This window comes from Capsicum annuum, chromosome 8 (genome assembly GCF_002878395.1).
Source record: "Capsicum annuum cultivar UCD-10X-F1 chromosome 8, UCD10Xv1.1, whole genome shotgun sequence".
NCBI lineage: Eukaryota > Viridiplantae > Streptophyta > Magnoliopsida > Solanales > Solanaceae > Capsicum > Capsicum annuum.
In genome coordinates this window covers 6,735,540-6,748,490 of record NC_061118.1, presented here as the reverse complement: position 1 = coordinate 6,748,490, position 12,951 = coordinate 6,735,540, and the positions used below count along the sequence as shown (strand labels likewise).

The following is a 12,951-nucleotide window of genomic DNA, read 5'->3' as shown; positions in this document are numbered from 1 at the left end:
TATTGTTTCTCGTACGTAATAAGAATATAATTGATGATTTTATAAAGATTTGACTTTAAAAATAAAAAAAAGATTTTAAATATACACAAAAAATATAACCATACCATAATATGATTCAAATTGATGCATCTCTAATATATATTTATATTTACATTATTATCTTAAAGTTTGAAGATTTTTTGACAAGTGAATTAAATTTTTACACTTTATTAGAAATCTCTAAAATAGATAAAATTATTTAATTTTAAATAATTAAACATTATATGTATAAAATATGTTCGGTTAAACTAGTTAATTTAATTATGTTAACCACTAATTTACTAAAATATCACAATTTTTTCGTAAGTTAATTTTAATAAAATTTTATTATCCATAAGAATACTTTATTTGAAATTTATAAAGATGGCGATAAAAGACAACATTGAAGCACTTTTTAAAAATTGAAATTTTAACTTCAAGTTGATTTTATATATTTTATGATCAACGACAACAGTATTTCCACAAAGTGAGATCAGAATATATTTTAGGATCAAATATGGTAAAATTAAATATTTTTTTGAAGTGAATAATCCTCGTATGGCTAGTTAAATCTGGAAGGATGAACAATCGGCGAGATGTATGGCCTCTAGGGCGCCCTCTCTCTCTCTCTCCAAAGGGACGGCCAGAAAAGGACTTGGGTATATTTGGCTATTTACTGATGAACTGTTTAATTTTAGAATTTTCGATATGAAGCCCTAGTTTTTGTTGTATTGAGAGACATTAGTTATAGATAAGTGAAGAAATGGCAGCTTCAGTTTGGACTCTACAACTTCATACAGTCTCAGTTCCGCCGGGAAAGACAGTGGATTATGCATTCCGAAAGAGGAGGTTGAAGAAGCTTGACGTACTTGCCTTGGGTGATGGCAGGAATATTCCAGACCAAGTCATGGTTGTCAAGTCCGAGAAGCGGAATTTACCTGTTTTACTACAACATGCTGTTTTCAAATTACAAGAGACTGTCAAATCTCTCCCTCCCGCTACCCTCCTGGTAATTGCCTTAACCTTGAAAATGGATCGGCTCTCATCCCTTTCTATAATTCCGATGTTTGAAGATGGAGACCAGGTGAAATCATAAAGGTCTGAGACCCGTTGGTCAAAGGAAAGGGAAGTGCTTTCTTGTTTTTTGGCCCTTTTCCTTTAATACATGTGTTAGAATATGAGTAGGAATATGAATAATATATAGAATCCTATTTGGAAAATGATAGGGTCTTAATGTAATTGTGTAGATACACAACAACAACAATATACCCGGTGTATTCCCACCTCGTGGGGTCAATCGTGTAGATACACAATTCAATAATGTCTTTTTATCCATTATTGAATTAGCGAGAAACTTCAGGAAAAGAAATCTCAGTAACCGTGCATCAATTTTCGGTGATTGATTTTTTTCATTCTGTTTGGGAAGTGTTGTGTGAAAACCAACACTACCACGTGGCTCGAAAATCTCACACGACCGTACCCCATCAAGAACCATCAGAAAAATTCATCTCACATGCCGACGAACAATGAGCTTTTCGGCGAGATCTGTGTTACGCTCCGGTAAGTGAGACCTTTTTCCAATCTCATTTATGAGTTTTTCTTCGGTTGTTGGAGTCGTCCAATTATTCCAACCATATTCCTACAGTTTTTTCCCGATTTCGATCGGTGAAGTTAGGATTCTAACTATTTCTAGGGTTTTGGCGACTTCGTAGCGTATTTTTAGGCGAGATTTCTAGCAAGATTTGAATTATCAGACACTTAGATCTTTGTTTCTTGCTGATTTGAAGTCAAAATTAACAAGATATCTTTTGGTTGTAATATTTTTGCTCCTAAAATACGGAAATCGGAAGTTCGAGCCCTATGATCACTTCTGAACCATTAATGGGAAGTTCAAATTATTTAGCTTGGGCTTTCTCAGTTGGGCTGTGACTCAAAGGTCAAGGTGTCCAAGATCACTTAAAGATCAAGACTAGTGTGGTAGATGAAAAGGCAAAGTCTAGTAAGGAAGATGTGAAAGCCAAAGAACAATGAGAGAAGGCAAGCACCCATTCCAGACATGTTATTTAGTTTGGAAAAGGCTCATGCTTTATACATTAATGACATATCTCATTTTTATGATGTGATACCTCAAATGACCAACTTAAAGAAACAAGAATCCGATGTGTCTACTTAATTGGGACAGGTACGAGCAGTTATAGAGGAATTTGAAATATTGATTCTTGTCACTGCGGATGTGGAAAAACAACAAGAGCACAAATAGATGTTGTTTTTAGGTCTTACACTTGTTGGACTTTCTACTGACCTTGATTCAGTACGTGATCAGATTTTAGCTAGTCCTACGGTTTCTACAATTGTTGAGTTATTCTCTCGTCTACTTTGTCTTGCCGGACCTCCCAGTCTCAAAGTAATTTCATCACCCATCGTTGACTCCTCTATTATCGCATCACAAACCATAGAAAAACAAACATATTAACCTATGTATAATCGGCGAGAAAAAAGTCGTTCCGAAAAATCTTGATCCAAGTGTATTTATTGTCATAAGCTTGGACACACTTAGGATATGTCATATTTTGCATCACCCAATTATAATCCTATTGTGGTAAAGGAATATAATGAGTTCCTTCGGAATCGGGCACGTAAGAAGACATCTTCACAGCCTAATCGACCATCTAATAATGCTCATATGGCTCAAACAAAATCTGACGAGTTCCTTCATTATCGAGCAAGTAAGCAGACATCTCCACAAGTAGCCTTGATTGTTCAGCCTGATGCTTCTGTTGCTGTAATTATTTTACTTGTGTTTCACAGTCTAGTATTGTTGAATCATGGGTCGTGGACTCTGGTGTTTCTGATCATATTTCTGGTAACAAATAACTTCTGTTTGATATTATTATTCACAATTTCTTCCTGCTATTACTTTAGCCAATGGGATTTGAACAAAGCCAAAAAGAGTTGGACAAGCCAAACCCCTATCTTCTGTCACTCTAGACTCTGTTTTTTATGTCCCTAGTTGTCCTTTTGATCTTGTATCTGTTAGTTATTTGACACATTCCCTTTATTGTAGTATAACTAGTTTTTTGATGATTTCTTTCTTATGTAGGACCGCAATACGGAATAGATGATTGGCACGACATAAATGGGGTCCTGGTAGAGTCAGTTCACCTTTAGGATTTCGTTATTTTGTTGTTTCATTGATGATTTTTCAAGATGTATTTGAGTTTTCTTAATGAAAGATTGGTCTGAGTTATTTTCTATATTCAAAAGTTTTTATGCTGAAATACAAAATCAATTTGGTGTTTCTATTTGTACTTTTCGTAGTGATAATACCTTAGAATACTTATCCTCCCAGTTTCAGGAGTTTATGACTCACTAAGGAATTATTCACCAGACATTATGTCCATACACCTCTCAACAGAACGGTATATTAGAAAGGAAAAAATAGGCATCACATTGAGATTACTCGCATTTTTCTCATTGGATTCCATGTTTCGCTGCATTTTTGGGGCGATGCAGTCCTCACATCTTGCTATCTCATTAATGGAATAACATCATCTTCACTTTAGAATTAGCCTATTCCATACACTTTCCTTAATCACATCTGTACTCTGTTCCACCTCGTGTGATACGAGTCAAATGGGCGTCAACTCTTTTGATCACACAACTCGAGGCCAACATGAGGAGGTCCAAGCCATGATCACCATAAGGATCTAAGAATGTGCTTGGAGGCCCTTCTTCGAGCTCCTAATAAAGAAATGTCGTGTTTGGAAGATAGCTTGAAGCCGAGGAAAGCCATGGCTCTGGAATATAGAGATCCCTTATGGGTTATTTCCGAAATAGCCACTTTGGGCTATTTTTGTAATAGGCTAGTTGTGCAAAGGCAACTACTATAAATAGGTGCCTTAGACATTTCATTAGTTAGTTTTTGTTGATTAATTTACATGATGTATTCATGAGAACTCCATGGGAGTGCTTGAGTGCTTGGAAAAGCATATGTTGAACCTTGTTTAGAAACGTTGGTTGCAAGGAGGATGTAATCCTCTTTGCGGTCATGTAAGAGCTAGGTACTCGTAGGTAATCAATAAGGGAGGTCTTTGGGTTTGATACACCCTTTGGTTTCCCTTTTGCTATCTTCTTGTGTCTATCTTTCTATCATCTATCCTTTTATCCTTTTACTTCTTGTATTTTCAATTTCGTCGATTCATTAGTGTTTGTGTTCGCTTCTCATCTTCGTAGATTACTCTCGTATCATTTGGTATAAGAGTTGAGCTTGATTTTGTTCCGACGAAGTCAATCTTGGGTTTGTTATCTTGAAAATCACAAAAAAATTAGAAAAAGAGTCCCAAAACGTTTTTTAGGGTGTTCCAAATTTTGAGATTTTTATTTTGTGTTTTTCTTTTGTTTCTAGTCTTAGATTTGTGTTCTCTAACACTATACGAGTCTATAAATCAAATTTCAGCCAAATCGGAGCTTATTTAAGTGTTCTATCCTTGTTGAAAGCTTGGACTTGAAGAGAAGTTAAATGGGTTGAAAAATCTCAAAAATTTGTGAATAATTTGAACGAATTGATGCTTGGAATGTGTATAGAAGGTTGAAAATAGCCTTGGTTCAAAACTTCATCGCATTCCGATCAACGGTTTAAGAGATAGAGTTTTTTAATGTTTTGGTGTTCTTGGAGAAATTCAAATCTTCAAGAGGAATTATTGGAAAAGGTGGTTGTTTGATCCTCAAAAGTGAAGAGAAAGGTGTACAAAAGTGTTTGTATAAGCACCTTTTCGAAGATTCAAGGGAATATTCTCAAAGGGGGACCATTTGAAGGTACAAAGTACACTTGGAGGCTGCGTTGGACGGGTGAGGTGCGCATGATGTGTGCTTGAACTGCTACAGCAGGTCAGCCACAGGTCAACCCAGTGGGCAAACCTTCACCTGCGTCTAAACTGCCCTTGAGGTGCGTCCAGCCTGCTGCCACAGACCCAACGCAGATCAAGGCAGTGAGCAAAAGGCCTCCTGCGTCCAGCCTGCCTTCCACCTGTGCCCAAGGTGCCCTTGGTCTGCTGCAGCAGGTCAGCAGCACCCCAAAACAGTGAGCAAAGGCAGCAGCTGCGTCCAAGTTGCGCCCCACATGCTGCAGCAGCTCCCCCAACGCAGCCTCATCGCAGAACACCTCAGTTTGAACACAAACCAGCCCCAACACACCCAAAACGCACACCAACACTTCTCCAACATTAATTCAAGTTCTAAAACATATCTCAGCACCTTAAAAACTCCATTGCTCAAGGTTTGATTCTTTAGTTGCATTTTTTCCGTTTCCTAATCTCTTTTTTTGATTCTTAAACCAATCATCAACTAGAAATTCGTCTACTAAGTTGATCGATTTGTTCTTGAGTTTGAATTCTTTCATCGTCCTATTTCTTTTGAGCTTTTCTAGTTTTTATTTCGTTGTAGTTTTTTGATTCGAGTCCCTAAATAGTTTCTAGTTCTTTGAGTCGTTCAAACAAGAGTCCACTCCGGCCGCAAAGTAAAGATTGACACCTTATTGACCCCTGGAGTTTCGCTCGAATTGTGACGATCACCAAGGTGAGATTCATAGAGTGTTGGTGAGGAGCTTTACTGCTAATCTTGTTTGTTCATTTTGTAGGTACAAGGTGATATAAAGAATCATGTCTTCGATAGCCTCGGACAGTTATGACTATGACATAGGAGACTATGATTGTGGTGAAAATAGTTATGACTACGAAGAAGATGGAGATTATGGGTGCTATGAATATAGCCATGATCAAGAGTTGAATGAAAATGAGGGCTACTATTCCGAAGGAGAATGTGAGATGAATTATGATCCTAGTTTTTGAAGTGAGAATGGAGATAATGAAGAGCCTTGTGATGGTTCTCATGAGGAAGATGAGGCAAGTGAGGAGTATTACACTTCCAACTCCGAGCCTATAGTTGATGTAAGGTATAACTCGTTCATTTACAAATCCAATGAGGATCGTGGTGAGAATGTACGTGAGGATTATGAAGATTCATATTCCTCTCCTTGTAGTGCTTCTCATCAAAGTCGAAGTGGTGTGAATAGTTATACTAGCTATAGTATAGGTTGCTCCATGGGACTAAAGACATGTGCATCTCCAAAGCATAGGGATATTATATCTCAAGCTTCTTGTTCTAGTGCCCAAACGTGTGGAAGTAGGAACCAAGGTAGAAATAGAGCGTATAGTAGGAGTCATTGTCTTCCTACTCTATTAATCTTTAAAGGAGAATGGGATCCCGAAGTTTACCTTGATCGGGAATGGCAATGTGAAAGAGTCTTCGAGGATTATGCTTTGAGCGAAGCCGAACAAGCTACATATGCCTTTAAGTACATTCAAGGTCTGACCTTATAATGGTGTAACCTTGCAAGGAATCCTACGCAAACATGGGTTGCCTCGAAAGAGTTCTTGAGTCCAATCTATGTGCCGAAGAGTTACATGAAGGTTTATAATAGTGATCCAAGAAGACCAACTTGTTCAAGATGGGTAGAGATTTGTGGAGTTCCGAGATGTGTTCTTATACTTGATGATTGGTTTCACGCAAACTACATAACTCCTCTTATGGTTGATTATCTAGGGATACCTAGAGTGTCCAAGTGTTTCCCATACTTCTTATGATACAAACTAGCCAACAAAACACAAGAAACAAGATGAAAACAACAACACTAAACCGAGAACACAAGATAACAACAACAATAATATAAAGATAGTGGGACATACAATATTACAAGCTTTAGGAACTAAAGTGTGTATCAAACACTAGAACCCCTAAGACCCACAATATCAACACCACACTCTTATGAAGACCTCAAGGGAACCGAAATCCCCAAGCAACCTCCGTTTCTAAATGAGTAACCAACACCAAACGATTCCACGTTTGGCCACAAGTGAATCCACACTTGCAAAGACACTCTTAAGAGTATTTTCAAACTATAATATCAAGGTTAAAAGACAACAAACCTAAAATGGAGCTACTTATAGTCTTGGCTAAACTTATTACATAAAATGACCAAAAGGCCCTTCCTTAATGAGGGCAACAAAAGGGGCGGCCTTGGAGTTTAGGCTTGGGGCAGCTTTGGAGCGTTTGAAGCCCTTCTTCACACTTCTATGCTTGCTCTCAGGTTAGGCATCCTAAGCTTGAGTCTTTACGTATGATGCCCTCTTGTTTCATATCATCCTCCCCTTCTTGAAAAGGATTCGACCTCGAATCCAAACCTTGTAAAACAATAGGAGACATAAGCAAACACATTTTTCTCATGGTATGAGCGTTAAGGTTAGCGCAATCAACCATAGCATCAAACCAAGGTTGCACACACTTCACATGGCGAGGGCTCTTAGGGAGTAACATACCTTTCCAATCACAATAACCCAAATACCCTTCCATGAAAGAAACAACTTGTCTATCCACATAAGTGTGACAAGAAACAAGAGACGAGTTGTTTATCAAGTGGATTCCCTAGACTCTTCTTGGAACAACAAATAGGCTTGCAAATTGAAATGGAAAGGCCATACATTCCATGCACATTTAAGTCATTCTACAAGACATCAATACCATCTAAGTAGGACTTTAAATCAAATATCTTCATAGTATTGTCTACTCTAGGGTAAATGTCATCATGATTCCAAGGAAATCTAGAAATATGAGGGGGTAGGTACATACCTTTGGAGCCAAGACTTGAGCTTGCTCTCTTGTCTTCTAAACTTGCACCATGGGAGTTCATCCTTTCATGCCTCAACTTGGAACTTGGCACAATGCTAGTACCGAATGTAGTGAATAACAAGTGCTTGGTTTTGACACCTAGTTCTTCTTGAACCCGAAACTCCTCACCCATACCATTTGGGTCCTTCCTCATCATGAGGTTAAAATTCAAGACCTTTCCTTCTTCGGGCCAAACATCTTCATTAGGAGCCTTCATCATCAATCCACAAGGTAGAAATACATTTGCTTCTTCCTCTACCAATCCCCCATCACCATCAATGCCATCATCCTCTTGAGAGGTTTCTTCACCATCATCACCCTCCACCAATACAATGTTCCTTCGGTTGGGGCATTCACTAGCCTTATGAACCCAACCTTGACATTTAAAGCAAACAACACCTTTAGAATTGGGAGTAGAAGATGCATTACCTTCAAGCCGTGGTGGATACCTTTGGATTGCCCTATCAACGGGTTTTTTCTCTAAGGACTTGTAGGACTCCTTGTTCTTGTTCCATCTGAAGGTCCTTTTGGCATGATTGTTCCTTTCAACCTCAATGGTCGCTTCAACAAGATCCTCTATTCGGTCAAACGTGTTTCTCAACTAGTTGAGAAACCACTTCATAATCTAAACCACCCTTGAACCGAGCGATGGAATGATTTGGAGGTTCAACAATATCAAGGCGGAGGATCAGGTTTTGAAACTCCTTATAATACTCCTCCACACTTCTATCTCCTTGCCTCAAATTGTAGAGCCTTGTTAGTTGCTCTTGCTTGAACCTTTCCGTGACATATCTCTCTCGCATTAGTGCTTTCAATTTATCCCAATTCGGAAGGTCGAGATTGCCATTTCTTGCCCTTTGCAATCTTTTTGTCTCCTACCAAGTAAATGCATATCCTTCAAGTTGAGCAATGACATGTGCGGCTTTGTTGTGCGGAGTTAACTCAATGAGTTAGAAAATTCGATTGCATTATAGTTCCCACTCAAGGTAGATAGATGGATCACTAGTTCTTTTGAAGGTAGGAAGAGTGATCTTGATTGAGTTAAGACCCGTGTCTCTACCCAAATTTCCTCCTTGATCCGCTTGAGGACCTTCTTGAACTTGAGGACGGTGTCCCAAGTTGCCTCTACCATGGGGAATCGGACCAAACCTTCCCCCTCAGCCCCTATGCCCTCCTCTTCTATTTCTCACAAATTTCGCAAAAAGAGCCACTTCATCTAACTCTTTACCTCCATAAGGACCCTCACCTCCCACATCATCAATTTGGATTGGTTGGTTTCGGTTAAGTGGGGCTCCCAGCATCTCTTGGGGTTCTTGGTTTTGTGGAGCTTCTTGGCGGATTTGGTTTCGGTTGTTTGGATCAGTAGGGGCTTGGTTGATGGGTTTATGTACTTGTCTAGGTGGATTGAACATTTGGTGAAGTGTATCCGGAGTTATAATAGGGGAGGTTCGCTATTCCCAGGATGTTTGTAAGAGGGATAGTTTTAAGTATCTTGGGTCTACGATTCAGGGGAATGGCGAGATTGATGAGGATGTCGCTAATCATATTGGAGCAGGTTGGATGAAGTGGAGGCTTGCCTCGGGAGTGTTGTGCGATAAGAAGGTCGGTCCCACTTAAGCTTAAAGGCAAATTCTGCAAAGTGGCAGTCCGTCCAGCTATGCTATATGGAGCAGAGTGTTGGCTAGTCAAGAACTCCCATATTCAGAAAATGAAGGTGGCGGAAATGAGAATGTTGCATTGGATGTGTGGTCTTACTAGAGGGGATAGAGTTAGGAATGAGATAGTCCGAGAGAAGGTGGGAGTGGCTTTCGTGGAGGATAAAATGCGGGAAGGTTGAGATGGTTTGGGCATGTGATGAAGAGGGGGTGTGGATGCCCCAGTCCGCAGGTGTGAGAAGATAGTGTTGGAGGGTTTCAGGAGGAGGAGAGGTAGGCCGAAGAAGTACTGGAGGGAAGTGATTAGACACGATATAGAGCAGCTGCATCTTACCGAGGACATGACCCTAGATAGGAAGGCGTGGAGGTTGCGGATAAGAGTAGAAGGCTAGGATGAGTGCGTGAGTTGTACCAAGTAGGTAGGAGCCACTAGTTTGGAGGGCCCAGGGGGGTCTGTGAATGTTTGTTACTACTAGGGGGTGTCGTATTCTGGATGCCCTATCGCTTATCTCTTATTTATTGCGCCTATTTATCTTATTTAGTATTGCTTGGATTTATACTTCATTTTATTTTTAATTTAGTATGTCTTATTCCTTTTTATGTTATGTCATCTATCATGCTTCACTACGCTTTGGTTACTATTCACTACTTGGAGCCGGGGGTTTATCGGAAACGTCTCTACTTCTTTGGAGGTAGCGGTATGGACTGCGTACATTTTACCCTCCCTAGACCCCACTTTGTGGGAATACACTGGGTTTGTTGTTGTTGAATGGTTAGAGTCTAGACGAACTTCCAAGGTGTCCATTCTCCTCGAAAAAGAACTTTCCATCCTTTCCATTCTTCCCTCCATTCTCTCCATTCTCCCATCCATTCTAATTTCCATAGTATTGAGCTTCTCCATGATGGAACTAGCCCAACTAGGCATTTCACCTTCATCCGCCATGTTACCTATCAAAAATACTAAACAAAACAAAAAAATAACAGCAAACAAGTTAAGGTTAGACACGAAACAACCTCACAAGCTCACACCTTTGAAATATCACTCAATTGGCCTCGCAAGTGTTGGTATCTCGTTTATACTCCAATGAGTTTACTTGGTACCAATTGTGGCTTGAGGTTGGAATAGATTCTTGTTTGAAACGACTCAAAGAAAATATTTACTTACTTGAACGAAGAAACTACAATGAATTACAAAAAGATAAAAGCACACAAAGAAAAGTAACACGAAAGTAATGGACTTAAAACAACTAATTCACAACCTAGTAGATGATTAGTAGTTGCTAATTAGTATTAGAATCAAGCAATGCAACTAAAGAAACAAAGAAAAGAAACTTTAGAATCTAAAATTTTGAGCTTAAGCAATTTCGTGTAGAGTGATGACGTGGCAGCCTATCATTGGTTGTTGAAAGTTGAATTTTTTTTCTTGTCTTCAATTTGTATTGATCAATATTCAATTGGAAGAGTGTATATCCGGTCTTGGGAGGGAAACAACAAGACTTGGAGACTTTCAATGTTCAAAAAGGCTTGACTTTTCTTTCACCTTTTTGGCAAAACACCTTTTGAATCCTTTGTCCCCCTTTCCTATTTTGTAGGTCTTGGGAAGACCCCTTTCTCTCTTTCGGTAATAAGACTTTTTGAAAGTCTTTGGCCCTTTTCTTCTTTTGTAATAGTCTTGGAATATGTTTCAAGACTAACAAGACCACACCTTCTTTCTTTTTTAATTTTAGATCAAACAAACCACTCTCTCTTCAACAAGATATGAAGATAGTGAAGAACACCAAGAACACAACTTTTGAATCTTGGAGTTCTAAGGTTTCACGTTGGACCCCCAAACATCAACAACACATGTTCAAGCTCAAATCCTCAACAATAAACATCAACAACACATTTTTCAAGCCACCAATCCTCAACAACAAGCATCAACAATACGTTTTCAAGCTTAAGATTTAGATCTAGACTCTATTAGTGTTAGTGAAAAAGAACCTAACACTAGGAACAATCAAAACACACAAAAGACTCCTAGATCTAAGTTCAAACTTTTGGCCAAGGAACAAAAACAAGAACAATTTGGCCCAGGTAGAAAACATGAACAACTATTTTTTTGTGAGATTTTCGAGTTTGGACACTCTTTATTTTTTTGGATTCTTTAGGCAACAATCCCAAGAGTGATTTTGTTGGAACAAAATCAAGCGTTGCTCTAATACCAAATGATACAAACTATCCAACAAAACACAAGAAACAAGATGAAAACAACAAACACTAAATCGAGAACACAAGATAACAACAATACTATAAAGATAGATAGTGAGACATACAATATTACAAGCTTTGGGAACTAAAGTGTGTATCAAACACTAGAACCCCTAAGACCCACAATATCAACACCACACTCTTACGAAGACCTCAAGGGAACTGGAATCCCCAAGCAACCTCTGTTTCTAAACGAGTAACCAACACCAAACGATTCCACGTTCGGCCACAAGTGAATCCACACTTGTCACAAGTGAATCCACACTTGCAAAGACACTCTTAAGAGTATTCTCAAAATATAATATCAAGGTTAAAAGACAACAAACCTAAAATGAAGCTACTTATAGTCTTGGCTAAACTTATTACATAAAATGACCAAAAGACCCTTAATGAGGGCAACAAAAGGGGCGGCCTTTGAGTGTAGGCTTGGGGCGGCTTTGGAGTGTTTGAAGCCCTTCTCCACCCTTCAATGCTTGCTCTCGGGTTAGGTATCCCAAGCTTGAGTCTTTACGTATGATGCCCCCTTGACTCGTATCATCTTGGAAGGCTATAGAGTCTTCGAGAGCGTGAAGGTTTCCTTCACCCGAGATGGGTACTATGAGGAGGTGCGGTGTGACATATTCCTATTGGAATGTGGACACATACGTTTGGGTGCCGATTGGTTTGCACAACACAAGATTCCAAATGTGCAAAATAGGCCTAAGTTGGGAAAGGATCGATAGGGAAATCATCTCTTTCCACCTACCCTTCCCAAATCTCAAGGAAAGATGGCCACTTACTCCAAGCCTTATGAAAATGAGAGACAAAAGATTGAGAGGAGTAAGGATGTGCAAGGTGGCAACCTAAAAGAGGAAAAATGAGAGGTTGTGAGGAGTGAAGTGAGAGGGTTGCCACCAATCGGAGCTAACATTGTTGGTCCTTCTATTAATAAGGACTTGTGTGTAGGTACCAATATGGCAAACGGAGGAGAACAAGTACCAAAAGAGAAGGTTCCCTTTGAAGACATGAAGAGGGAAATCTTAGATGCTTTCGAGGCTTATGGAGGACCTTCACACCAAGGTAAAGAAGAATGTGCTCAAGAACTTCAACATAGCTAACTCACACTTTTGTGCATGTGAATGATGATTGTGTGGTTAGTAGCCCATTGAGTGTGAGTAGTAGCTTACCTACATGTGAGTCTATTAATTCTTTGCCTCTTGATGTTGATGTACATATTGTGAGTGTGGATACATTAGTTGATCCTTTTGATGACCGAATTGACTCTTCTTGTAAGATCAATTTGTGTCCATCTAGTGTTGAAGCCATT

At 39.2% G+C, this 12,951-nt stretch overlaps 1 protein-coding gene across 1 annotated transcript in view; it reads left to right on the top strand.

The window, feature by feature from the left end:
• The first annotated feature begins 398 nt into the window (after nucleotides 1-398).
• The window catches only part of LOC107838820 (protein MULTIPLE CHLOROPLAST DIVISION SITE 1), a 33,389-nt gene continuing 20,836 nt past the window's right edge, over nucleotides 399-12,951 (top strand). The window contains exon 1 of the mRNA XM_016682039.2: nucleotides 399-1,027. Within this exon, the coding sequence (XP_016537525.1) occupies nucleotides 782-1,027 (246 nt within the window). The 5' untranslated portion in view covers nucleotides 399-781. The remainder of the gene's footprint in view (nucleotides 1,028-12,951) is intronic.